The 27,703-nt window shown below is 44.9% G+C and overlaps 1 protein-coding gene and 1 long non-coding RNA gene across 6 annotated transcripts in view; one reads left to right on the top strand and one right to left on the bottom strand.

The window, feature by feature from the left end:
• BKGD (beta-keto-L-gulonate decarboxylase) overlaps positions 1-27,407 on the top strand; it is a 31,948-nt gene extending 4,541 nt beyond the window's left edge. Inside the window, exons 1-9 of one of the 5 annotated variants that reach the window (XM_075919356.2) lie at positions 7,213-7,374; positions 9,296-9,441; positions 13,610-13,708; positions 14,461-14,534; positions 16,406-16,507; positions 21,576-21,752; positions 22,538-22,687; positions 24,404-24,520; positions 26,129-27,407. In XM_075919356.2, coding sequence (XP_075775471.2) covers positions 9,384-9,441; positions 13,610-13,708; positions 14,461-14,534; positions 16,406-16,507; positions 21,576-21,752; positions 22,538-22,687; positions 24,404-24,520; positions 26,129-26,302 — 951 coding nt within the window. In that variant the 5' untranslated portion in view covers positions 7,213-7,374; positions 9,296-9,383 and the 3' untranslated portion in view covers positions 26,303-27,407. Of the gene's footprint in view, positions 1-7,212; positions 7,375-7,556; positions 8,345-9,295; positions 9,442-13,609; positions 13,709-14,460; positions 14,535-16,405; positions 16,508-21,575; positions 21,753-22,537; positions 22,688-24,403; positions 24,521-26,128 lie in introns of those variants that run through there. The other 4 variants (XM_075919357.2, XM_006134396.5, XM_006134394.5 and 1 more) reach the window with 4 other exon arrangements.
• Positions 16,711-25,985, bottom strand: LOC142826548 (uncharacterized). Its single transcript, XR_012900750.2, has 3 exons — positions 25,924-25,985; positions 18,804-19,318; positions 16,711-17,137 (listed from the first exon to the last, which is right to left on the bottom strand). It is a non-coding gene; the product is annotated as an uncharacterized LOC142826548 (long non-coding RNA).
• Positions 27,408-27,703: the final 296 nt, after the last annotated feature.

The following is a 27,703-nucleotide window of genomic DNA, read 5'->3' as shown; positions in this document are numbered from 1 at the left end:
GAGTTGATGAACTAATTCCCATGGCTACCGACTGGAAGCACATGGTGTTGAGTCGGCCCTTTGACAATTACCAAACAAAATTAATAGGCAGCAGGTTTAAAACAAACTAAAGACAGTATTGCCTCACACAATGCACAGTCAACCTGTGAAAATTGTTTCCAGGGGCTGCTGTAAAAACCAAGACTATAACAGGGTTCAAAAAAGAACGAGGCAAGTTCATGGAGAATAGGTTCATCGGTGGCTATTAGCTAGGCTGGGCAGGAATGAAAAACCATGCTCTGAAGTGTCCCTAACTTCTATTTGTCAGAAGCTGGGAATGGGGAAAACAGGGTGCATCGCTTGATAACTTGCTTTCTTCCTTTCCTTTGAAGCACCTGGCATTAGTCACTGTCAGAAGACAGGATGCTGGACTAAAATGGACCATTGCTCTGAACCATGAGGGCCATTCTTATGTATGTACAGCAGGGGTGGGCAAAAGAGCCTCCGCGGGCTGGATCCGGCCCAGGGATACCCTGCTGCTCCCCGCCCTAAGGCCAATTAGGGCCTGGGGGTGAGGGGAGTGCGTGAAGTTTCCTCCACCCTGCCTGTGCTTGCGCAGAAGCCTGGCGGGGGTGGAGGGAACGGCTGGAAGGCGGGGCCACGATCGGCGCTAGGAGCCTCTGATTGCGCAGAAGTCTGGCAGGGGCAGGGGGAGTGGCTGGGACTCCCATCCGCCCCTGACCCTGCCAGGCTTCTGCAAAATCACAGGCTCCCAGTGCAAATCATGGCCCCGCCTCCCAGCCTGGGAGTCACAGCTGCGAGGTGGGGCCACGATCGCCGCTCTGGGCATGTCAGAAGCCTAGCGGGGGCGGGGGGAGTGGCTGGGAGGCATGGCACCATTGTCGCTGGAAGTTCTCTAGAATCATTTCAGCTGCAGGGTGTAAAAAGGAGTTCTTATAAATTCTTCTAGGGTATGTCTACACTAGAAAGTTAATTCGAACTAACGGATGTTAGTTCGAACTAACTTTCATAGGCGCTACACTAGCGCTCCGTTAGTTAGAATTTAATTCGAACTAACGGAGCGCTTAGTTCGAACTAGGTAATCCTCATTCCACGAGGATTAAGCCTAGTTCGAACTTACTAGTTCGAATTAAGGGGTGTGTAGCCCCTTAATTCGAACTAGTGGGAGGCTAGCCCTCCCCAGGTTTCCCTGGTGGCCACTCTGGCCAACACCAGGGAAACTCTATGCCCCCCTCCCGGCCCCGGACCCCTTAAAGGGGCACGGGCTGGCTACGGTGTCCGTGCCAGGTGCAAGCCTGCCAGCACCCAGCTAGCAGACCATGCACCTGGCACGGCTCGAACCACCCACCCGATGCCCCCCAGCCCTCCCCCTCTTCCCGGGACCAGGCTGGCGGCTCCCGGGAGCTTGCCCGGGACCGCAAGAAGCGGGCACCCACCTGGGCTAGGGCGGACATCGTGGACCTCGTCCACGATCTCCGCACTAGGCACAAGACAGTGGCCGTCTAGGGCAGGAGAGCTGCCAATCTGGCCACCCGGGAGCAGGTGTGCATGAAAATCAAGGTGGTCCACTGAGACCCCCGACCCTGAGCCCTGAGCTTACAATGGCCATCCTGGGTCAGACCAAAGGTCCATCTAGCCCAGTAGCCTGTCTGCCGACAGCGGCCAACCCTAGGGACCCTGGAGGGGACGGACCGAAACAATGACCAAGCCATTTGTCTCGTGTCATCCCTCTCCAGCCTTCCACAAACTTGGGGCAGGGACACCACTCCTACCCCCTGGCTAAAAGCACTCCATGGACCCAACCTCCATCACTTTATCTCACTTCCCTTTAAACTCTGTTCTAGTTGTAGCCTTCACAGCCTCCTGCAGCAAGGAGTTCCACAGGTTGACTCTTTGCTTTGTGAAGAACAACTTTCTGTTACTAGTTTGAAGCCTGCTACCCATTCCTTTCCTTTGGTGTCCCCTAGTCCTTCTAGTATGGGAACTAATGAAGAACTTTTCTGTATGCACCCTCTCCACCCCACTCCTGCTTTTAGAGACCTCTATCCTGTCCCCCCTCCATCTCCTCTTTTCTAAGCTGAAAAGTCCCAGTCTCTTTAGCTTCTCTTCATATGGGACCTGTTCCAAACCCCTCATCATTGTAGTTGCCCTCCCCTCACCCACTCTCTCTCTTCCCCTCTCCCACCTCCTTTTCCCGGTCTCCCCCAGTTTTATTCAATAAAGACAGATTCCATTTTGGAAGACACGTGTCCTTTATTTTGTACATCAAGAAGAGGGGCTAGAGAGGGGTAAGTGGAAGGAGGGAGTCTCCATCCCTAGAGGTATTTAAGTCTCGGCTTGACAAAGCCCTGGCCGGGTTGATTTAGATGGGATTGGTCCTGCCTAGAGCGGGGGGCTGGACTTGATGACCTTCTGGGGTCTCTTCCAGTTCTATGATTCTATGATAAGGGGATGGTTGGATGAAATAACAGGATCTTGGTAACTAATTGACCATTCATTATCAGTTGGAAATAGGTCAATGGAGGGATGATAGGAGTTGCTATAGGGAACTTTCTGGGTGTCTGGCTGGTGAGTCTTGCCCACATGCTCAGGGTTTAGCTGATTGCCATATTTGGGGTCGGGAAGGAATTTTCCTCCAGGGTAGATTGGCAGAGGCCCTGGAGGTTTTTCGCCTTCCTCTGTAGCATTGGGCACAGATCACAGCTGAAGGACTCTCTGCATGTTGGGTCCTTCAAAGTATTTGAATGCTTCAATATCTTTGATATAGGTGAGAGGATTATTCTAAGAGGGGTGGTTGAGATTCTGTGGCCTGCACTGTGCAGGGGGTCAGACTAGATGATCATAATGGTCCCTTCTGACCTTAAAGTCTATGAGTCTATGAGTCTATGAGGTGAGGGAGGAATGGGGCACGAGCCCCCGATGGGGAGGACTGGGCTGGCTCTGCGGTCTTCTGGGGGTGGAAGCTCTCCTGCAGCCTCCCAATTGCCCCCTCTCCCCAGATGGCAGCCTGCGGCAAGTGCAGCCGGGCTGATGGCCGAGTGGTGTGATGTGCCCAGTGTGGGTACTCCAGGCACTCCAAGCCAGGACTGCTTTGCAAGCGGGGCACCCCTGAGAACTGTCTGTCTGGGGTGGGGGTCGGGACCCTTTAAGCACAGCCCTCAGCTAGCCTGAGAAAGCATCTCTATGCTCTAAGTCCTTCTCTGATGCCCTGCCGGCACTGCTTCCGGCCATCTTTAAGCCCGGTTCAGGGTCCACTTAATGTGGACATGCTAGTTCGAATTAGCAAAACGCTAATTCGAACTAGTTTTTTAGTCTGGATCCGTTAGTTCGAATTAGCTTAGTAGTGTAGACGTACCCCTATAGCCTTAGCTTTAGAGGAATAGAAAACAATGAAAATAGCATGCACATTTGCACTATTACTTCTAAGCCTCTTGACATAGAGATGGTATAGGATGAAAACTGTTTATAGAGTATAGGATGAAAACTGTTTATAAGATTGTTTATAATAAAGATAAGTATTAAACACAGCATGTATGTTCGTGGCAGTGTTTTTGGTTTTTTCTCAACAAATTTTTAGCCTGCGTGTTCGGTATTTTTTGGGAGACCATCTGGCAACCCTAGATCCCGAGGGTGCCGGATTAGAGAGGTTTCAATCTGTCCTAAAAATTACTGAAATTGTAAGCATATATGTTAATGTTATAGAAAATTTTTGACATTTGGGGATTTCTGTTAATCCTGTACTGACATGGTTATGAAAAAATTACATTTACTATCCTATTGCTCCTTGGCAAAGTTGTCTATCTATGATTTGCGACACATCAGTGACTGTGCTGAGATACAGAGAATGCAAGCAAAAAGGTAAAATAGAACTGTGTGTTTCAGAGTTTTGTATTTTGCTTTGGAGAATCACTGCCCTGGAAATAAGAACCAGGATATTTTTCCCCCTATCCCTCTTCATAGTAAATGTCTAACACAGAGACTCCCCAAGCCAGTCCCGCGGGGGTTGGCTATGCTGCAGGAGGGGGGTTGGCCGCGCTGCGCCGTGGGAGGGGAGTTTGGCCCCAGGGCAGGTGCCTGCAGAGGTTGGTCGCGCTGTGGGAGGGGAGGGGCCGGGCCGCAGAAGGGGGGTTTGGCTCCGCCGTGGGAGGGGTGGGGGTTGCCCCTGGTGCAGGCTCCTGCGGGGGGTTGGCCCCACCGCGGAATGGGGGGGTTACCCCCGAGGCAGGCTCCTGCGGGGGTTTGGCCCCGCCGCGGAATGGGGGGGGTTCCCCCTGAGGCAGGCTCCTGCGGGGGTTAGGCCCTGCTGCGGGAGGCGGGGGTTAGCCCCGGGGCAGGTACGCTCGGGGTTTCCCTGCGCCGCAGGGGGCCCGGAGGAGGCATGTGCTGGCTTCCCGCGGGGGTGGGGGGAGGGAGAGAGAATCCTGGGAGGAGGCAGATGCAGGTGACTCTGCTGCCACTGGCACCCTGTCCCCGCTCCCCAGACTCCACTCCCCTGTCCCCAGCTACAGAACTCTGTCTCCACGCCCGTCCCCACTCCCCGAACTCTATCCCCATTCCCCTGTCCCCAGCTACAGAACTCTGTCCCCATTCCCCTGTTCCCATTCCCATCCCCACTCCCCGAACTCTGTCCCCACTGGCACCCTGTTCCCTACTGCATAACCTTTCCTCTGCCCTTCCAGCACCCTGTTCTCTCTCCCCTGCCCCCAGCCGCAGAACTCTGTCCCCACAAAATGTATAATTATAAATGCTTCATTTTAGATTTAAATAGCATGAATAAAAAACAGACCATTTATTTCATAACTATAAACACGTGATTTTAATTTTATATATCGCATAATTTAAAAATAAAGTGTTTATCAGAGTGTGTAAGTAAGGGCTGGGGATAGCAAGTGATGGACAGGAGGAGAATAGAGAGGGCAGGGCTTCAAGGAAGGGGCGGGGCAGTAGATCTTCGCCTGTTCTGAGGTTTAAAAAGTGATCTTCGGTGTAAAAAGGTTGGAGACCACTGCCATAGGCTAAAATCACCCTGCCCCCAGGAGCAATGCAGACATTGAATCACTTCAACTTTGGGAGAATGCAGACACAGAACCTAGGAAACGAACTCCCAAATGGGAGCAGTACCCCCAAATAAATCAGTCTTGTACTGTGTGAGTTCTCACATGTTGAAAGCATGTTCAGGTAAACCCGCTTTAACAATGAAAGGATGATGTACACACTGATGGCCCCCCTCCAAGTAACAATTATTTACACTGGGCTTGATAGTAAATAAAAGTAATTTTTATTAAGTACAAAGATGATTTAAGTGGTTGCAAGTGAAAGCAGACAGAGCAAAGTAAATTACAAATTTAAAATAAAAGAAAATGCATAGCTAGTTTTAACACACTAAAGCTTTATTGCAAAGCTTACCCTAAAACTGTGTTGTTTGGGGCAAATCCTAAAGCCAGAGAAGATCTTTTTTTCTCTCTGAGTCCTCAGCTATTCCCTTGAGCAGTGTTTCCCAATTTTATTTGGCCACGGAACCCTTTTAAACTCAAAAGAATTTTGTGGAACCTCTAATAGCAGTCTTATATATGGAACTGAATAAGTAGACCACAAATAAGTAAGGATAATAATAAACAAATGCTAAACAAGGTCATGAGATCAACACAAATGAAAATTGTTTTCAATAAAATTCATAAATGCTTAATATTAATTATTTTTTAAAATAATAACATGTTATTGTAATGGAATTTTCTCACAGAACCCTTATTTTCACTTCGCGGAACGCTGGCATTCCCCGGAACACTATTTGGGAAACACTGCCCTTGAGCATGCCATGCCAGCCAAAGACAAAGGGACAGATAACTTCCCATTGTTTTATTGATTCCAATTTATGCAGAACTTTTTGTTCTCTCTCCCACAATCCATGGAAAATTACCTGATCAGACCCTACCCATTGGGGTGGTTACATGTCTTCCTAAAACCAGCCACTACTTAGACTTGTTGAACAAAGAAGGCTGTTCTCAAATCGTTAAGTTGATCACCCCGTCATTAAAGTATCCCAGCACTGGAAATACCCTTGATGGCTTTCATTTGCACATTTAAAAACAAATCATTCCATACTTCGCATTTCTAGCTTTACATACAAGAGTGATACATACACCAAAATAAGATATGCAGACCCAGCAGATTAAGACATTACATGAGGTATTTTGTCCAAAGCATCTTTGAGCTATGCATATTTGTATACATAAGACAATTTCACATAGCATGTCACTCCCTCCAACACCTGTTTCTTCTGTTCCTACTCTCCGCCAGCTGATCATCTTCATGAAGTCCTGTGAACATGCAGATTACTAATGTACTCTCCTTCAGTGTTGCCATCTCCCAATAATACTTCTGCACCTCACTGAATCCTACATTTCTGAGATCTGCCCTCAGTTTCTCAATCCACACTGCTACAGCTCTTGTCCATGCCTGTCACTGTCTTGCCTTTTGCCCCACCCTGCTTTCTATCCTTGATAAATTCCATCTTGCCTCCCAAGTCCATTCAAAATATCAAAGCCATCTTCTTGGTTAATTGCTCAGACTAACCACCACCACCACCACCCACCCACCCACACACTTTTTTCTTTCTGCCACTGAGTTCCTCTCCGTCCACCACTTCAAACACAAGCTACGTATTTTTACATGCTGAGTGCCTTCCTGGTTTTGTATTATGCTACTTATCAACTCTAATAATTATTGAGCTGGCAGCAGCCAACCTGAGAAAGTAAGGTAGTCATCATGTGTCAGCTAAAAGAGATACAACTCCTCAGTTGTTTTCTGCAGCATAGGGAAGAAAAACATTTCAACTGGCTTCTCAGCAAAAGCCCAGCCAGTCAGATATATCCGGCTTATAACAGTTGTGCTGCCTCAGCTAGTCATCTCCAGAACGGCTTGGTTACTGAAGCACTGATCAGGAAAAAAAAACCCTGAAAAAAGCGAGTGGCTTTAGTTTTGCTATTTCTGTTTAGGTGAAGAATATATTTTTTTCATGTGGGTGGTGGAGAATCACTATTCTGCTTCCTTCTGATTTCCTTGTGCTGTGTGAAAAGTCATGTGATCTAAAAAGCCCAATAAAGCCAGTGAGAGTCTTTCATTGACTTCACTAAACTTTGGATCAGCCCTTATGTGAGCAGGTTTTTCCTTGGGAAATTGTTGGCATAAAGTATGATAATCTCTCCTCTTCCTGATCTTTGCTATACCCCTGTGCTGCAGTTTCAGTGGAACTCACTTTTGAAAAGTAATGTTGGTAATCATAAAGACCAGGGGAAAAATAAATTAAAACTTGTGCAGAAATGGATGGCTAATGCTCTTATATTTACTGGGAAAAACTTCCATGTTGGCGAGCAGGCAAGTAGACTTTTTCCAAGCTCTATGAATACCTGGTACTTTTTTTCTGTTTTGTGGGCAAAAGGACAGATGTTACTACAGAGTTAATGATTGATGTTATTGACTTATGAGCTGAATGCTAACCAGTTCTTGCTGGTGGCCTGCTTCAATCACCTGATCGTGGTCTGTTGTAGAGCTGACTAAACTATGGCTACTTTCCCCATGTGAACTGTGAGCAACACTTTTGAAAACTTAGTGTAGTCCCCTTACTAAAGGTGCCTCAGCTTATTTTCTGGGAAGACCCTGTGTGCTGCAATCTAGCCTCACAGACTACAATTCCCATGAGCCCTGGGGAAAAATAGGAAGGAAGTGACTTTTGTTTTGGAGATCCGGAGTCTCTCTATGCGTGTGGAGGAAGACTCAGCAGTTTGTGGATGCTTCCCTCTGGTTTTGGAGCAGAAAGGGAGCCAGGCTGCTGTGGAGGAGTTTGATCCAATTCAGGAGTTATGTTATAGTTACAGACTGGGACAGTGATCTAGCCTTTGGAACTGGGATCTAGCAGGTTGCTTCTGATTGCCCTAGAGGTGACTTGGGCTGTACTTGTGGCTAGAAGCTACTTTACATCCAGCACACAGGAAGAGACTGTGAGTAACTGGGCATCTTTGGGAAAATGCTGCCTGGGACAGACCTCAGAGATACAGACTAACTCTGGGTTTAAAGAGAGGCAGAGAGTTCAACCCAGTGAACCATAGCTGCTACATAACTTGGACCCACATACACCCTACCTACAGAGAATCTCCATTACAGCTGCAGTTCTTCAAGCGTGCCCACACAAGCAAGAGTCTGGGACTCTGAGTCCAGGGGTGTGCACACTCTGGGGTGGGATAAATATTGGCAGTGCAAATGGCAGCCAGATAAGTTCCTTTTACTTCTGTGTACTTTGTTAATTGATGTTATTCACTGTTAATTTGTTAAATCCTGTTTCTTTAAGGTAAGTAAAAGTTGTTCATTCTAATGCAATCTATTAGATGTATATTATTTATGATTTGTAATTGTTGTTCTGGAGTTAGATCCAGTTTATTGTTGGAATAAGTTTATTCCTGGAGGTTCCCAAGGCACACCAGTGAGTGTGTTACAGGGCCAGCCAGGTGGAGGCACCATCATTATATGCCCTTTATGAGTAAGGGACAGCAGCAAGGGGGTGGATAGGTTTTCCCCAACTAAACAACATCACCACTGGGGTACTCAGGATCTCCTTTTATGTCAAGAGCATCAGGCACCCAGGGACACCTGTGAGTGTGACCTGCTCCCGAGTAACCCCGGGGAGGAAAAAGGGGGTTACATTAGCTTCAGGTAGTTGCTAACAAGACAATTGTTTTATACCAGGCTTCTGTGGGCAAGGTACCTCATGCCTGCTGATGTCTGTCAACAGAAAAACTGCAACCTCTGTTCTCTATTTTTGGGGGAAGGAAGGGGATGGAGAATCTTGGTCTCATGCCTGCCCAGAGATCAAACTGGACCTCTCACTGAGCCAATACTTCTGTTGTGGTAGGGAAGGAAAAGGAGCCTGCAGGGGGAAGACTGCCTAATTGAGCTCCTAAAGCTCAGCTTTCATAGGAAAATAAAGTCTCAATCTTATAATACCTGCACAAATGCAGAGTTAAAGTCAGGGGTCTGATTGCACAAGCCAGTTTCAGGCTTGGGGCTCAAGCCATTATCCTGTCTAGAACTGCATGCTCTGTGTGTTGTCATTCCAAAACACATGAGGAAATTTGCATTATAAACACATATGTGATAGTCACAATCTGTCACTTGAAGCAAGAAGGTCAGTCTAATCTAGATTATGTATTCTTAATGAAAATTAGAAAAAAATGTTACATATGAAAAATTAAGATGCAACTGTGCAAGCCGTCTTTTAATCATAAACCAATCTGCTTATCAGATCAGTTAGTCTCAGGACCTGGTGTACTCTGATCTCTTCAGCACAGAATTTATAAATCAGTTGTCCAGTTTGCTGAAAGAAATAGAAAATGGCCAAAGTTGAGAAGTTTGCTCTTCATGTCCCAAGTCTAGAGGAGCTTTTTAGAGGTAAGTAATACAATTTTTGTTGCAATAAGAAATAAGAAATAACTTAAAATTTTGTATTGTGTTCTTCATCCTTAAATAGAACTGGGCAGAGGTTATATTTGACCTTGTAAAGTTTTTCCTATTTTAATTATTCTAAACTAGCAAACTGTGTCTTTGCATCCATCCCATTTATAACCTTCAGCCCAATGATTGGACACTTAGTTTCCAAACAAGTGACCACAGGATTGAGTCCCCAACGCAGAGCAGGGACTTGAACTCAGTCCCTTCTGCTAGGGGAAGTATCCTGGCCACTAGGCTACAGATTGTTTTGGAGTGGGATGTTCATAATCTTTCCTATTGAAGCTGTTCCCCTTTGGCCCAATGAATATTAAGTAATTGTACAAAGACAGCAGAACAACGCTGTAGCCTCTTAATTAAGTCACTGGTTTGGGAGACAGGAAATTAATGAAAGCAGGCCCGTACATGGGGCAGCAGTGGGGGTGCGAAGGGTGCAAGTGCACCCCCTAATGGTTCTCCAAGTAAGTGTGAGGCAGGAGTGGTGGGTGGCCCCAGCCTCCCTACCTTGTGCTCCAGCCAGCCAGCTAGGGGAAGGCCGGGGCTGACTTCCCACCCAGGAGCAAGGGTGGAGTTGGGGCTGGGTCATGGGGGCAGGTCAGCCACCAGTCCTTCCCATGGCTCACAGCTCCCCTACAGAAATTCCTGTGTATGGGCCTGGGAAGGCTTGTTTAGGACCTGGGAGGAGGGAAAATTGAATTAAAGTCTAGATTCCAGTGTGGGGATTTGCCCACTTGTGAGGTAAGTACTATAGCCACTGGGCTAAAGGTTATAAGTGGACCGCTGTCTCACTGAATGTTTTGGATGTGTACCAGTTTTCATTCTAGATATTTCAATTTGCTGCCTGAAATGAAAAGAATTATTCACTTAGCTCTAGTATCAAAGCACTTAGCAGACCACACTAAGTGCTTCTGCTATCAGCATGTTAAACTACATCCAGTGGAGAAGGGTTGGGAGAATGATGCTCTTGATTTAAGGTAGTGGTGGGGTTTGGGGTGTTTTTGGGGGTTTTGGCCTTCTATTGATTGAAACTTGTGCCTGTTGATAAGAGCCGTGCAAAATATTTAGGCTGAGTCTCAAACCTACTGTAACCTGAGTTTGAGCTAAAGGCATGCTGCGTTTTCAAACTTCCTGCCAGGCTTTTAAAATTTTGCATTTCTTGTGTGAGGTTCTTTGTGCAGTTGGAGAGCCTCTCTGCCCCCAGCCAGCATCACTTTCTCTCCCAGTAAAATCCAAGGTACATTCTGATGTCAGCTAACAGATCCTGTAACTCATTAGCTGGGAGTGGTCCCCATTTGATGTTAGAACCCAACAGTAAATTCAGTGTACTTATTTAATGTCTCTTTCAGATTTATAGAACATGCCCAACCTTGAAACCCAAGCTGCACAAACAAAATAAAATGATAATACAAATACAGAGCTCTTCCTTTGCAGGGTTATTATCCCTTATAACAATGGTTCTCAGTTGTTTTCTTCCAACTCGAATACAAAATCTACCTGTAGTTTCTTGCTAGACCACTCACGTCCCACATTACTTTGCAGCTTCAAAAGATTGCAAGATAGAGATCTTGGCAAAAACCCTTAACTGAGTTGGAGTACTACTTTTACCCGCTAAGTAAGTGTGGGGAACCTTCTTTGAGTTGAGAGCTGCTACCACAGAAAAATCAGTCAGGGGCTGCACACAAGTGAGAACCAAAAAAACTTGCCTCTCAGATATGGCCCCTGACTGAGAAGGAAAAAGACACTCCCCGCATTCCACTCACACACCAGAGCCTAGGGGAGCCCAGGCTAGTAGATTGTGTGCTTCTGCCCCACAGTGGGGCAGAGGGGGCTGGAGCGCCAGCACTGGCTTTCCAATGCTGGGTGGGGGCCCTTAGCCTCAGGGACCATATCCAGACAAGCCAGAGGGCGTATTCAGACCCCAGATCTGAGGCTCACAGCCTCTTGGACCAGTGCTGTCCATATTGCTGAGTGCTGGGCAGGGAGTGGTGAGGTGGTACAATAGGATTGGGTTCGGATTGAGATGGGTGGAGCAATTAGAGAGCACCATGATGGAGTGAGCAGGATGAGTTTGTTCCTACATCAGCAGCAGGAGTAGAGTAGAAAACAATTTCTTCTTCCTTCATAGCTGGGCCCTAATATCAAAAGCTTTTTCTTGCTTTCCCCCACTTCCTCCCCATCAGCCTTTGGGGAATGACTCAGTGGAGATCTTTCAGAGCCTCCTTACTGATCCAATTACATATTACTGCTAACTATATTGTGCAGACTCATTATGGCAAATGGCTTTAACTCTACCAGGCCAGAAGAGAGGTGGGTATGAATCTGTGAACAGGGGGATAAGGAGCAGAGACAGGGAAATCCTTCAGGAAGCTCTAAAAACAGCCTGATTTAAGGAGAAAACATGGGTTACATTTTATCTTCTGCTGTAGAAGGTATCAGTGAAGCCAAACTCCAGGAATGGGTTAACTTTGACCTTGAATACCACCCCAATGACATGAGTTACATCAACACACCATTGTCCATAATGGGAGAGCTTTTCCTGCTGACACATTTCTGCTGGTCACAGAGGTGGTTTTATTATGCTGACAGGAGAACACTCTCTCATCGTTATAAAGTGTTTTCACCAGATGCAGTGCTGCACATGTAGATATGCCATAAAAGCCAGAATCATTCTTGCTTTTACTTTGGTGGAACAGTCCATTGCTATGGGATTTGTTTTCTAGTGACTTTGTTTTACTTTTACTTTTGACCAAATGTTAATGAAACAAAATGAAATATTATATCAAGAGTTGTTTGGCAATATTTCTTCCCTCTGCTCTGTATAGGAGGGGTATCTTGTTCAGACATCTGACCAAAAAAAGTGTTGTTCTTCTCTCGCCCCCCCCCCCCCATCTCCTCTACCCACTAGTTTGAATTCATCTCAAGTCACAATGAGGGGAAAACTGTTGTCCTGTGATATCTATTTGTAGGTTGTGTGGTACTTTTGAACATGAGGCAGGTGTCTAAGTGTGGATTCATTTAAGAGCCTAGTTTAAGGCCTCCTTCCAAAAATCTTGGCTTTTTTTTTTAAAGAAAAAAAATAGAAAATTCTGTCTTTAAGAAAGATGTCAGGATAGCAGAGAAGGGTTTGAAGGATTCTCTGAAACCCTGATTCAGTGAGGCATTTAGCATATATGTGTAACTTTTGAGCTAGCTAGTAGCCTCATATATGTTAACGGAATTCCTCATTAGGGATGTAAGCGACTAGTTGACTATCCGATAAGCAAAAGCTTATTGGATAGTCGACACATTGGATAGTGGAACGAGGAGTAACGGTAGTTCGGAATAGGAAGCCTAATCCGAACTACCTAGTTCGTGCCGCATGTAGCCGCGGGCACGGAGTCCGAACTAGCGGGGATTTAAAAATGGCGGCGCCCGGTAAATTCAAATCCCGGGCTTCATTTGCAACTTCGGTTGCCTACGTTAACCACCCTAGTTCGAAGTAGGGTGGTAGTGTAGACATACCCTAATTGACTAGTCATTGCCCCCTCCCCCTCTTGCTGCCTCTATCAAAAAGAGGCAGCAAGGGAGGGAAGAGAAGAGGATGCTGGAAGAAGCCGTCATAAAAACTGGTTCTCCATCCGCCCCTCCCTCCCCCAGCTCCAGCTCTGTGGAAGGGGGCAGGGGCATAGCGGTGGCTACCTTTGAAATGTACAAAAGCCTCAGTAAGGAGTCCTTTGCAGCAAGAGTCCTTGCGGTGTTCCAACTTTGAAACGTACAAGAGTCCCCACTGGGGGGGTCTTGAATATTTCAAGGCAGAGCCCAGGATCAGCGGGACTCCCTCCTGGCCCCGGGCTACACGCAGCATTTCAACCTTTAAAATGCCCAAGAGCCTCTGCTGAGGCTCTTGTACATTTCAAAAGCCGAACGCACTAATTCTTATCAGATAATCAAATAGTCGATGGAAATCCCATTCAGTTAATCAAAATTTAACATCCCTATTCCTCATGTGCTTGAAGTGACATACATGCTTATGTATCATGCTGAATCAGCATCTTAAAGTACATGTGTTATATGGTGTATTACTCACCAAACTTCAATTTCTCACTAACACATGGTTTTTACTTTATTCTAGTCCTGCAGGATGGACTTAAGGAGAACTTTGCTGACGTCCAGGTGTCGGTAGTAGACTGCCCTGATTTGACTCGTGATCCTTTCAACTTTCCTGTTAAAGGTAATATACCATTCTAATGGTAAGTTATGACTCTGCCAGTATTTGATAATTGAAACTCTCGAAGATGGTGACAGAAGAAGGGTGATCTTGTGGATAAGCTTTAAGGCTGAGAGGTAGGAGAGCTGCACCCGACCGACTCTGTCACTAGCTTGATGTGACCTGATTTAAGGCATGTCATTCACGCGTTCCATATCACTGTTTCTCATCTGTAAAACAAGTTAAACTTACAGGCTAAACTCACCACTGTCTGCTAAGGGTTTTAACATCCTCAGATGGAAGGGGCTATGTATGTGCCAAATACTGTCTTGCTACTCAACCTCATTCTAATAACAAGCTTGGTCCCAGTTGCTTTAACTTCCATCACTGTATCTGTACCTTCTGCTGTCTTTGCATGATGACACTACAAACTATGCCTCATTGGACACTGGTGTTCCTCGATGGTTGCCTGGTAGCCTTTGTGTGTGTTTGTGTGCCTATAGCACAGTACTACTTTTGAAACAGGATGGCTAGCTTTAAGAATTGAACCCATACATTTTTCTTCCAATTCAGACCTACTTTAAATGGCTTTTTAGGTTTTTGGAAAACTTAAATATATCTTAACACACAGAAAAAACTTATGATTTAAAATACTTCCTAGAAACTTAAAGGAAGCTTTTGAAGAACAACTTCTTTGTCCTAATATACTTCAGGTACACAGATAAAATTTTAGAGGGATGCTCCTGAGAAGCTAACTTGCTTTGTTCTTGTTCCAGGACTCTGCGGGAAGCCTAGAATAGTGGATGTGGGAGGTGTTCCTTACCTTGTGCCTCTTGTACAAAAGGATAAAGTGAGTTAATTTATAATCCTGGCTTTTTAGTGCACTTGCCAAAGAAAGAAGCCTATGTACCCAATGTTCCCTCTAATTTTTTCCATCCTGAGGCATATGCAGATATGCATCACCAGTAGGAACACATGCTACTTGCTGTGGGTGGCCACCTACTCTGCTAATCAGCTGGGTGACCCCTGAATCTTTTCTGGGTTTACAGGGAACACTGTATGTAGCAATGATACTCAGACATTAATGATTCATGAGACAAATAATTGATTAATATTACCCTAAAGAGTCACAGTTATGTGAATTAATTGTTTCATTTACTATAGTGCTATATAATCATATTGAAACAGTAATTACAGGAAATATTTAGTATATATTATTCTTACAGCAAAATGACTAACCAAGTACTATTGTTTTATCAACTACTATTGGTTAATAACATAGTAAAAGTTTCTGGATTGGTTTAACTTAGGTTAATAATTAAATCACAGTGTTTTAATATGTGCTGCGGAGCCACAGGAGACACATTGTGGTCTCAATCTGAGAATCACTGACTGTAGCCACAATCTAAAATAGTATGCTGGCAAACACAGACTGATGAATGCTTCTAGATTCCACTTGCAAAAATAGTTTGGCATTCTGAAAGCATGGACCAAATCCTCACCTGTGTGACTGTTTCTTCAAAAGCTGTCAGTGACAGCAGACACCAAGGGATGTTGGAGGGAATTACCTGAGGCTAGGGGTATGGTCTGTATTTGTATGTATTGTATACTACCCATCCCTGGTATCTAGCCATGCACTCCATGCTGATTATAACTATTTGTAAAAGCAGACTCTCGGGTGCTTGGGTATGGTGCTGGCATAGGTCAAAGTAAAGTTCACATTCATACTTGTAAATGTATTTTCTTTTGGCAGAGCATTGGGCCTGCCGGAATCTGATTCTGAGTGACCTTATTTAAGGATATTTGCATTCTTGCTTTAAAAATGTCTTTAGCATGAAGATCAGTAATTTGGCTCTTACACAGGACAGGCTTGTGCAAGAAGATCCTGTAATCCCACAAATCAGTGCATGATGTGCCCAAGCCATTAACCTTGAACTTGACCAGATGTCAATGGTGTTTGGATTTGAGGATTGTATTCAAATCAATTTGTGCAAATAAAATAATGATATTTGGATAAAATCATCAAGAAATTGCAGTGGATATGGGAGGTGGGTGACCCTATGGCTTGGGGAGGCAACCCCACCCCCAGTCCCAGACCCCATGCTTCCTCCACATTGTGGCCTGGTGGCCCCTATCCAGCTTCCTCTCCCATACTCCCCCACTCCTTCAATGTGGCTGCTGGCCCTTGCCCCCTCCCTGCCCCAGAGTAGCGCCCCCACCCCCAACCTTTTCGAGGCCCTGGAGAGCTAGCAGATGGCACAGCCCCAGTCTGCCTCACCCCGGAGCTCTGGGGAACCAGCGGATGGCTTAGCCCTGGCCTGCTCTGGAGCTTTAGAGAACCAGCGGGAGGCATGGCCCCAACCTGTCCCAGAGAGCCAGCGGGCAGTGCAGCTCCAACCTGCCCCAGAGCTCAGGAGAGCCAGCGGCAGTATAGCTCCAGCCTGCTTAAACCTCAGCGCTCCAGAGAGCTGACCAGCAGGCATGGTACAAGGCTAAGCATGGGTGAGGACAGGTCAGGCAGTTTAGGAAAGCAATGCCTTCTCCTTCCTAGGATACCAGCCACTCATGGCAGGGGATGTAGCTGAGATGAGTTACAAGGTAGTAAATATACCTAATATGTCCTAATATACTTCAGGTACACAGATAAAATTTTAGAGGGATGCTCCTGAGAAGCTACCCATCCCTGGTATACATGTGAATGGATGTCTCTTTCTTTTATAGGTTTATGATTTGAACACTGTTGCCAAGCAAATAGAGTTGCCAGGAGCTTTCATTCTGGGAGCTGGAGCGGGGTCCTCTAAGATTCTTGGAGTAAATGCTGAGGTCAGTAAGTATGTATAAATACACAGCAGTTCTCAAAAAAATTAAATGGTCAAGTATTATTTGTATGTGACACCATAAGTTAATGACACTTTACAACCAAAATAAAGAGGAGGTGTCCCAGGAGGTGCTTATTACTTAGGTAATTGTTGCTCTTCCTCAGACCTGCTGAGGAACAAACCTGGACAAAGGGTGGGCTGGAGCAGTATTGTTTTGGGGGTTGTTTATTGGTACAGATTCTTAAGAGTAAAGTGGTACTCTTACATATATATCACATTCATACTGGCAGTTTGGAGGCAAGCTGCAAGTGCAGTGAAGATTACTTTTGATTTCACTGGCTGGAGTGCTAGCTAGGTGTCAGCTTCCAGGAGACTCCTCCATGTTCCTTAGGAGATCCCTTCGGATCTGCAGGAGGCTTTACTTCTCTGGGCTGGTCGCAGGTTTCTGCTGTGATGTTAAATCTTGTCCAAGAGAGAGAGATTTTCTGGCCACTTCTCAGTTAATTTATCTGCTTGCAGGGTCTTCGTTTGCCTTAAAAGGTCACGGATCCTAAACTGCCTTTTTCGTTGGGTATTTCTCATTCATATTTCACATTCATACCACAGGTTTCTAGGCAAAGTTGTACGTCATGGCCTTGAGTAACAAGAAATTGCATTGTACTAAAGATAACATACCAAAGCCATGATAAAAAACTTAACATGAATTGTAACTAAGGCTACATCTACACTGCATCCCTCTTGCGCAAACGCCTATGCAAATGAAGCACAGATTAGCATATTGCCATGCCCAGACCTTGCACCCCCAGCTGTAGCCCCTTCTGTGCCCCAATCACCAATTTGTGAACATTCCTGGCCCACCTACAATTTCCATACTGAGATGTGGACCTCAGGTCAAAAAGTTTGCCCACCTCTGCTCTAGCTGTTGCCATATTGACATTTGTTATTATCTGGTCACATTTTTAATACTAGAGAAGATGAAAAATATGCAAAAAAAAAAAAAAAGACACACCAAATTGTTGAATGGTGTCTTTAAAATACCCAGTGTTAGTCCTCATTTTAAATCTCACAAGAGACAAAAATATGTTATCATTCAAGATGCTATTATTATATAACAGTGTGATGCTGTTGCAAAAAAAGCAAATATGATTCTAGGTTGTATCAACAGGTGTGTTGTAAGCAAAACTCGTGAAGTCATTCTGCCGCTCTACTCTGCACTAGTTAGGCCTCAGCTGGAGTACTGTGTCCAGTTCTGGGCGCCACATTTCAAGAAAGATGTGGAGAAATTGGAAAGGGTACAGAGAAGAGCGACAAGAATGATTAAAGGTCTAGAGAACATGACCTATGAAGCCAGGCTTCATGAACTGGGCTTGTTTAGTTTGGAAAAAAGAAGATTAAGGGGGGACATGATAGCGGTTTTCAAATATCTAAAAGGGTGTCACAAGGAGGAAGGCGAAAATTTGTTCCTCTTGGTTTCTGAGAACAGGACAAGGAGTAATGGGCTTAAAGTGCAGCAGGGGAGGTTTAGATTGGACATTAGGAAAAAATTCCTAACTGTCAGGGTGGTCAAATATTGGAATAAATTGCCAAGGGAGGTGGTGGAATCTCCCTCTCTGGAGATATTTAAGAACAGGTTAGATAGACATCTGTCAGGGATGGTGTAGACGGAGCTTGATCCTGCCTTGAGGGCGGGGGGCTGGACTCGATGACCTCTCGAGGTCCCTTCCAGTCCTATTATTCTATGATTCTATGATTCTATTTTGTTAAGACTTAAAATTTAAGGTCAGGTAGGGATCAGAAGTTTAAAAAAATATTTAGGTCATCTTGCCTACGTGTTGAAATAGTTAGAGAAAGCAACTTTTATTTGAGGTGAGTGGAAAACTCCAGTGTTCTAATTGCCATGTCTAATTACAAAGAAGAGTACATGTCTAAACATATTCTTAGGTGCTGCCGCGAGAACCACAGGTCCGATGATGCATACCCAAGGGGGGAAGGACTGTTTTAGTAAATAACAGGTGGACTGTTTTAGTAAATAAAAGATATTTATTTATGACAGTGATGAATATAGTATTTATTCTAAGATTTTTAATTGACCATGTCAGTAATGAATTTACAATATTTATTATATTCTACGATTTCTAGTTGAATGCATCAGAAATATAAGGATGGGAACAGCAAGGGCAATAGTCTCTACTCTAAAGATATCAAACTATACTAATAACAGCGATAACTACAAACTCTATGTACTACCAAAATAACTATAACACTAAGCTATACAACAAGGAAAATCAAATCATACATACCAACTTACACAGCACGTGGAACATTTCAAAGCTATCGGTTCGGTTGCGAAGGCCTTGGTTACGCCCGAGAGTCGGGGGAGGTGGCTGGTCAGTTGATCAGGCCGGCAGCGCTTTGGAGTATACGGGAAGGCACACGCATGGTGGTACGTGTGTTGCGAAGACCTCCTCGAGTGAACTGTGCAATGGGTATTTATCCCCAAGTCTGCACATCGCTTTCTCATGCTTGCATATTACCATATATGGCCCAACGGTCACCAAGTGGGGGTCTGTGTCATAGGGGCTGGGCCGAAACTGTGCAGGTTTCATGCGACCAGGTAAGCCCCGCAGTTCTCATGCCAAGGTGATGGGTAGGAGAGTCCAAGGCTATCTTCCCCTTTTCACACCTTCCCTTTTCTAAAGGCAATGGTATGCTGGAAGGGTGCGGCCAGTTTCTCCCAAGGAGTACTGCGGACCACTATAGCAAGAGTGGCCTGGCCAAACTTTTTACTGGGGAGCAGTTTTTTTCTAACGGGTGCCTGAAATACAAAGAAGAAAACTAAATTAATTGAAAGGTGGCATCTTAACAGCTTGATACACAGTAGGAGTGAGAAAATGTAGCTCTTAGCAGTAAATGTGGTATCTCGGAGACTTTCAAAATTGCTGTACATTTTTATTATTTTTTAAAAAAGGAAAATATTTTGTTTTAAAGTAGTTAAATTACCCATTTAAATTATTATAGACCTTGTTTCACTACAACATGGAGGATATTTTTAAGAACACTCAAAATTGGGTCTAACTCTGCAGTTTTGAAAATGCCACCTGAAAACTTTTTCATTTCAGTGCTTTATAACAGAAGCTGAATGCTTACTGCTGATCAGCATCACTAAGCTGGGCCTCCTGCTGTGATATATTAAATTGGTTGCATCATTAAGAAATAATTAATTGAGAAATTAGTGTTCTGTTATATACAGTAAACTTCTGATAGTCCGGCATATCTGATAATCCGGCACCCCCAGGGACCTAAAGGTGCCAGATTATCAGAAGTGGGGGCTATGAGGGGTCTGGGGTGGGGTGGGGTGGGGGATGCTACCCCAGACCCCCTCATAGCACCCCTTCCGATAGTCCGGCTCTGCCCCAGGAGTCCCTGATTCAGCCGCTGCTGGTCAGTTTCAGCAGCGGCTGAATCAGGGACAGCTGGGGTGCTGCCGGGTTGGTCCCGCAGCCCTGAGGGGCAGTGCTACGGGTCCTACTGGGCAGCACTACAGCTGTTCTGCCCCCGGCTTCCCCGATTCAGCAGCCGGTCAGTTTTAGCAGCGGCTGAATCAGAGAAGCTGGGGGCAGAGTAGCTCCAATGGTCCGGCTGCCCGGAGCACTTCCGGGTTCCTGATGGTGCCGGACCGTCAGATGCCGGACCATCAGAGTTTTAGTGTGTGTGTGTGTGTGTGTGTGTGTGTGTGTGTGTACACACACAGGCAGTTCCCGAGTTACGTACAAGATAGGGACTGTAGGTTTGTTCTTAAGTTGAATCTGTATGTAAGTCGGAACTGGCGTCCAGATTCAGCCGCTGCTGAAACTGACCGCCAGTTCTGACTTACATACAGAATCAACTTAAGAACCCCAAGCGTCCCCAAGTCAGCTGCTGCTGAAACTGATCAGCAGCTGATTCCAGGAAGCCCGGGGCAGAGCAACTCTGCCTCGGGCTTCCTGTAGTCAGCGCTGGTCAGTTTCAGCAGCGGCTAAATCAGGACGCCTGGGGCAGAGCAGCTGGGGTGCTGCTGGGTTGCTCCAGTAGCGCCGCTCCTCGGCGCTACTGGACCAACCCAGCAGCACCCCATCTGCTCTGCCCCAGGCGTCCTGATTCAGCTGCTGCTGAAACTGACCAGCAGTGGCTGAATCAGGACCAGAGCAGCTCAGACCAGAGCAGCACCCCATCTGCTCTGCCCCAGGCGTCCTGATTCAGCTGCTGCTGAAACTGACCAGCAGTGGCTGAATCAGGACCAGAGCAGCAGAGCCTCAGCTGCTCTGCCACAGGCTTCCAGAGAAAAGCCTAGTCTGCTGGGTGGGGGCGTACTAGCTGCGCCCCCCCCCCCCCCCCCAGCAGACCAGGAAGATGCGGGCGGCGGACCGAGACGCACCGCGGTCCCACCGCCTGGGTCCTCCGCGGCTTTGCTCCCCGTCTCCCTGGTCTGCTGGAGACCAGGGAGACTGGGAGCAAAGCCTCTGAGGACGCCGGCAGCAGGACAGCCGCGGGGCGTCTGGGCTGTCCCGCTGCCGGCTTCCCCTGCGGCTTTGCAAAGCCTCGGGGAAGCCGGCAGCGCCTGGGCTGCCCCGCTGCCCGAGCCCCTCCGCAGCTTTCCTCCGCGGCTTCCTGGTCTGCAGACCAGAGAGACGCGGAGCAGCAGCTTTTCTCGCCCTGAGTACATGGGCGGCGGGACCGCGAGGTCCCGCAATCCGTGTACTCCGGGGCAGCCCCGTTCGTAACTGCGGATCCGACATAAGCCGGATCCACGTAAGTCGGGGACTACCTGTGTGCGTGTGTGCGTGTGTGTGTGTGTGTTGGATCCAAAACACTAAATAAAGTTTCTTAATGCATGTGTTTCACACTTAGTACATTTTACATTGAGAATTTTCCATTAAAATAGTTTTGCATCTTGCTAATCTATATGGACCTGATCCTGAGAGGTGAAACTTCTAGTGTAGTTCTTCTCAGGATTGGGCACTAACTTGGAATGTTATCTACCTAGTAACAAGTCAGCTGACTAACTTATCAATTTCCTGTGCTCTTCTTTTCAGTTTATCCCAGTTGTTCAAGCTGAGAGTGAACAAAAACCTGCTGTAAATGCGAGTTATGTCGCTCAGATTAACCCTGCAGATGGAGGTTGCCTGCTGGAGAAGTACAGTGACAAATATAGTGACTGTGAATTTGGACTGCTGGCCAACCTGTATGCCAGTCTGGGCCAACCTGGCAAGGTGAATATTTGAATAAAATTTCACTTCAGTAGGTGACAGCTAAAGTTAAATTTCTTTGTTTCAGGCCTGCCTTTTCTTTCAGGAAGTACTGATGGTTAATATTAATGCCAAAATCACTTGAGAGAGAATGTCCTACACAAGACAATGAAGTTGATGTGAGGGGAATGGATTCCCCAGGTATTGGGACTGGGATATGGAAACTTTCACTCTTGAATCACCCATTGTAATCTATCCCAGGTTGATAATGACTGAACGTTATTGTCATCTGATTCTTTACTGACTTACGTAAATTGGGGTTTGTGGTCTTAGTTCAGTTCCTGATGGACAAGCATCTCACTCAACACACCTGGCACTAGATGTTTCCACAGAAAAACAAGAACTGTATGGTGCATGAAAATTGAACATTGTTCTTATCTTTAAAGAGAGGGTTCCTTTATGACACGATTGAAGCCTGTTGATTGGCTCTGAGAGGTAAGCTTACACCTCTGTTTCAATTGTGTGACTAAATAAAGGTAATCAAAAAAGCAAATACATTCTCACATGCACAGAACAACTTATTGAATATTTAATAATGCAAAGGAAACAACACTTGTGAGAACCTTTAAAGATTATAGGATGAAAGTTTGAGAGTGTTTCATAGCAGCTGTGAAATACGTGATGTAGGAGGATAAGGTGCTACAGGACTAAGGGTGTTCTTTTTCTTTTAAATATATGATGTAAATAATAGACATTTGCAGAACATTGCAGCATGTGATAGGCATAATAAATGTATGTCTACTCTTCAGGTCATTGAAGTGAAGGCTAATAAAAGAACTGGGCAGTGTAACTTTGTGACCTGCATGAGACAAATTATAGAAAAACACTACGGAGATAAACCAGTTGGGATGGGAGGTACGTTTGTCATTCAAAAGGGGAAAGCAAAGATTCATATCATGGTAAGTTTTTCTTGATTCAGCCTCTTTATTTTTCTAACAAACATTCAGGACAGTTCAGATAGAGCACTATTCTGCTTAAACACCAAAACTGTAGATCACTTGACCCTAAGATTCCTCTTTTGTTGAGGCAATGAAGCTGTAGAAATAAATTGGGAAGCATAAGGACTTGTCTGCGTGTTTCCTCAATAGAATACTGTGTAAAACAAAGACATTTGCCATCTCTAGTAATTTTAATTGTTTGTTTGTTTGTTTTTTAAGTAACAGAGAATCCTATCTATAGCTATATATTTTAGAAATGTGCATCTGTCTGTGTGTAAGTCTGTTTGTTCAAGAACTCCTCCTGAACAGTAAAAGCTAGGACCACCAAATTTGGTGTACATCTTCCTCTTATCCTAACTTAAAGCAAGGTCAGGATTTGGTTATGCCAGAACAATGGGATGTGCCTGCAATTCGATTGTTTCTAATACAATGGAAAGGAAAGGGTCTGGTAGGAGGGAGTTAGACTGTGGAATGACCACAGCGAGGCAGCAAGCATCTCAGAGGGATGCCACTGTCTGGCAGCAGCTGATACCTTGGCTGGGGAGTGCCAGTCAGCAGCCAGCACAGCCCCCATCACTCCCAGGCCAAACCTGGGGCGCACCAACAGGAGGCCTACACTCCCCCTCCCTGTGTCCTGGAGAGAGCCAGTGGGAGGCTTGTGCGGTCCCATCCCCTCACTCCCTGACTGGCCCTGGGGAGTGCTGGCAGTTGGCCTCTGTGGCCCCTCCCCCACACTGGGACACAGCTGATGGCTGGGGTACGCGGCCCCCTCCATCTCAGGCTGTCAGCACCGTAACTAGGTATTTTTGTACCTGGGGCAAAATATTAATTACCGGTATGTGCCCCCTCCCCTTAGGTTAGCACGTTTACCTTTACTTTTGCAGTGTATTATTTTTACCTACTGAGTCTTTGCGCCCCATTTTGATTAAAATGCACCCGGGGCGAGCACCCCACTTGACCCGCAGACTGGCCCCAGGGCAAAGCCAGCAGTTGGTGTGTGTCCCACTCCCTCCTCCCCCTAGTCCCTCTCCCCCCAGCCAGAACCAGCACAAATCCAGCAGCCAGGGCGCGTGGCCTTACCCCATATTGCCTGGGTTTGGACCGGGGTAAATCTTCTAGTAGGAAAAACACTTACACTAACTCTTCTGAAACATATGTGTGTCAGATATGTATGCCTTTAGCTGTATTCACATTGGGAACACAGTTCACAACACTTACTACTATCAAGGTTCTGTTATGATTTCCATGACTGAAATGGATAAGGATAAATAAAACATGATCCAGCTTGATATTCCTTTCAGTTGTAATTACAGTTTGGCTAATGTTGTTTTCAGCAAAAAACTGTCTACATCAATTGACAAGAACATGCGAGAATCCTGTTATTCTCGACTGTGTTCAAACTTAGCTGTTCTGATCCCAACAGGAGAGGATAAATTTACCCCGAGCATACAGGTTACCGAGTCTAAGAATTCCCCATTTGGTACCTGAGGAATGGCAATGGAGTCAGCCATGGGTGTAATCACTTACGTTTCTGAATAAACAAACAGTTGTGAGTAATGCTTTTATTGGTTAAGGAGAAATGGGGAACAGAAAAGAATTTAGGGCTAGTGAAGGCAAGTAACTTAGAGAAAAGTATACGTCCCAGTATCTTCATTCACCTGATAATGTGTTTTATAGCCCCCAGAATTTTCTGCCTGTCCTTTAAACACAGATGAGGAAGTGAATAATTGGCTCAAATTTTTTGAAATGAAGGCTCCATTGATTTGTCAGCCAGTACTAGTTTCCAGAGATCCAGTAAGTGTAATTTTTGTCTGTAACTTGGTTTGTCATGATTGTCTCAGATTTATTGATGGTTTTTCTGTTCAAGAACGGGATTTATTTGTAGTTTATATTAAAGTATTTGAATGGTGTTGGAATTGGTGGCTTAGGCAATTGGTAACAGAATATAATTAAGCTTTTCACTGGTCTGAATTAAACCTAGGTCAGTAACGACTGAATGCTGATGTATGTTCAATTTCAAAAATGAAATGGTTGTTTCTAGTGCAGTTCTTAGTGTATAGGTGTCTGCATCCCAAAACAACCAGAACAACTTGCATTAATTGGACATACAAGGTACGTCTACACTGCACCATAGGCCAAATAAGATCTGTCATTTGAGCTATGCAAATTGTGTATCTTATATCAAAATGGTTTATTTCATAACTTTTGAAATAACCCGCTATTCCAAATGTCCCTTACTCCTTGTGGAATGAGGTTTACAGGGACATCAGAATAGCAAGCCTGAAATAACGGGCTTGCTGTTAAGACGCAGGATAGCTATTTCGGGATACTTGACAACTTTTATTCCATTGGGTCTGTATTTGACAGCCTTTGGGCCCAGTGCTCAATTGCATATAGATTTCCAAAAGCCAGTGATGAATACTGTAGGAGTGGATCTATATCAGTAGCTGTTAATGGAATATTCACAAGGAAAGCATCTTACATGTAGGTACTGTGTTTGTAATGATTGTTCCTTATTATTTGTATTAAATTAGTCCCCAGAGAAATCAAGAAACAGGACCTGTCGTGTTAAGCACAATTTATTTACAAAAAAAATTGTGTCCCAGGGAGCTCACAATTTGAGAGTGATAAAACGCAACATGAAGGAAAACAGACAAAATTTGGCTGCACTATAAAACATGTGGTACTGTGTCTAGCACAGTGGAGTCCTGGTGTTGAGGGATCCTAGGTATTATGGTGAAACAAATAATTGATAATAAAATCGATGCATTTTGCCTAATAGGTAGTAGTCTGAGCTTGCCACCAACCTAACTATTAGGTTCAATCATGTTAATACTTTTGCAATATAATCCTGTATTAGGTCTCTAAAAAGCAAATAGCATTGCACCAAAAGGAACTTCTGCATTTAGGCAGCTACTGTGCAGAGCCAAATGCTTATACACTAACTTGATTATTTTATTACCTATGCTTTCTCCTGTCAGTAACCATCTGTTACCCACAGAATTGGGCCAGGGACAGTATTTTTGTGGGGGTTGGTTTTTTTTGTTTTGTTTTGGTTTGGTTTTTTTGTGAAGTGGCACAATGGGGCCCTAATCTTTGCGGGCCTATAAATGCTACCTCAACACAAATAATAGAGCCTGGCTTCAGAAAATTTGATCTCAGAACTGGGAGTCAGCATTTCTAGACTTTATCCCTACCTCTATCACTGACTCACTGTGGCCTCAGGTGAGCACTCTCTCTGCCTCAGTTTACCAATCTGTAAAATAAAGATAGTAACAAGTTACTCCATATTGTCTGCAAAACATTCAGATCCATGGAAGATAAGTACAATATTAACTGCAAAATACTGAAGAATTACTCGAAAAAAAATTGTGCTCCTATAATATGTTGTCTCTGTCGTAGGGATTTGATCTGCGTGTGGAGCACACCCATTGTTTCAGTCACCATGGTGAAGGAGGGCACTACCATAATGACACCACACCAGATAGTGTGCAGTATCTGGGATATTTTTTGCCTGCAGAACTTGTCTTTCGTATTGATAGACCCAAGGAATCTCATATGATTGGAAGAGATTAAATCCACAAATGCATACTTAGTTTGGAGTATAAGGATAGCAATTAATTTTTTTAAATGAAATCTTTGGATTTGATCATTCCTTTAATGATATCAAGAACATATGAAAAGGTGGCAATTATTTCAGTATTAGTGTTTTTTTTTTAAAGGAAAGGTATTCAAAGTTGAGATTGAATTCAGATAAATATTTCAAACAGATTTAATTGCATCTATATTTTAGCCAAATACTTTGTATTAATGATTTATTTTGTTCCATTTTGATTTCTTGAGACAGATATTAGTAAGCAATTGTAACTAGCTATAGAAAGCCATCACTGAATTAATGAGGACCTTCACATTGTAAATGGAGGAAAAGAGATGCTACTCAAGAATCTTTAGTAATTGGTAAGGATATGAAAGGTTAACTGATAAGCATCACTCTAAATGGAGTGTCTGTCCACATCAGGCCCAGGTGCCCCACAGACAGGGACTGCTCCGGTGGGGGCTGGGAGCCAGCAGCAGTGGCAGGCCCCACATAAGGGCTGCAAGCCCACAGAGCCAGAGCCAGCCCCTGCCCCAGTGCCAGGCTGGAGCCGGCAGCCAGCCCCAGAGAGGGGTTAGGGGTAGGTGCCCTATGCTGGATTCTACTTAGTTGTTAAATGTTAGGTCAACCTGACATTTAACCAGGATTTTACATCCTTACTAACTACACTCATTGAAATTGTAGAGCATGAGAGGACCTACAGGTATGGAAATGCATCTTAAGGAGGGACTTTGCTTATTGTTACTGGTGCTTAGGAGCTAGCTAGCTACTTAACAAGCATAGGACTATTTCTAGGATTCTGAATGTTCATGTTACTGTTATGTCATGTGTACTCAATTCTTTTCTCATACCAGTCTTAATCAGGAATAATTTTATTGAAGTCAGGGGAGTTAAATGAGGCGGATAGATCACACCTTGTTTGTTTCTAGTTTTGAAAGATGAAGTACAGGAGCATTTTGGCAGCATCTTTTCCCCTTACACAGTGATATAAATATCACTGGTCCTGCCAACAAAGTTTTACTGAATTAAAACTCTTACTTGCTGTCAAGTGGATATCTCAGCTGTGAATAAAAAAATATAACAAGACTTATCCTAGCTACGTGCTGAAAATGACATATGTATAAACCACTAACATACATATGCCTTAAAGCCAGCTACTCTCCAGCCTGCCATTGATATGGACAGCAATGCATATAGTAGAACACACATATGGTGCATTAATTGAAATATAAAGAAAATACAGAACATATGTTCTGGGCCTTGGAATAGCACAGGTACTTGAAAAGAGAGATGATGAAACACTCAAGCAGAAATTGTGGACAATCTTTTAGCAAACCTGCAGCAGCCTCTATTGAATGCTGTTTTGTGTAGCATTAACTCCT

This window comes from Pelodiscus sinensis, chromosome 1 (genome assembly GCF_052426305.1).
Source record: "Pelodiscus sinensis isolate ZL-2025 chromosome 1, ASM5242630v1, whole genome shotgun sequence".
NCBI classification, from domain to species: domain Eukaryota; kingdom Metazoa; phylum Chordata; order Testudines; family Trionychidae; genus Pelodiscus; species Pelodiscus sinensis.
The sequence above is the reverse complement of the archived record's forward strand: the minus strand, read 5'-3'. Positions and strand labels throughout refer to the sequence as shown.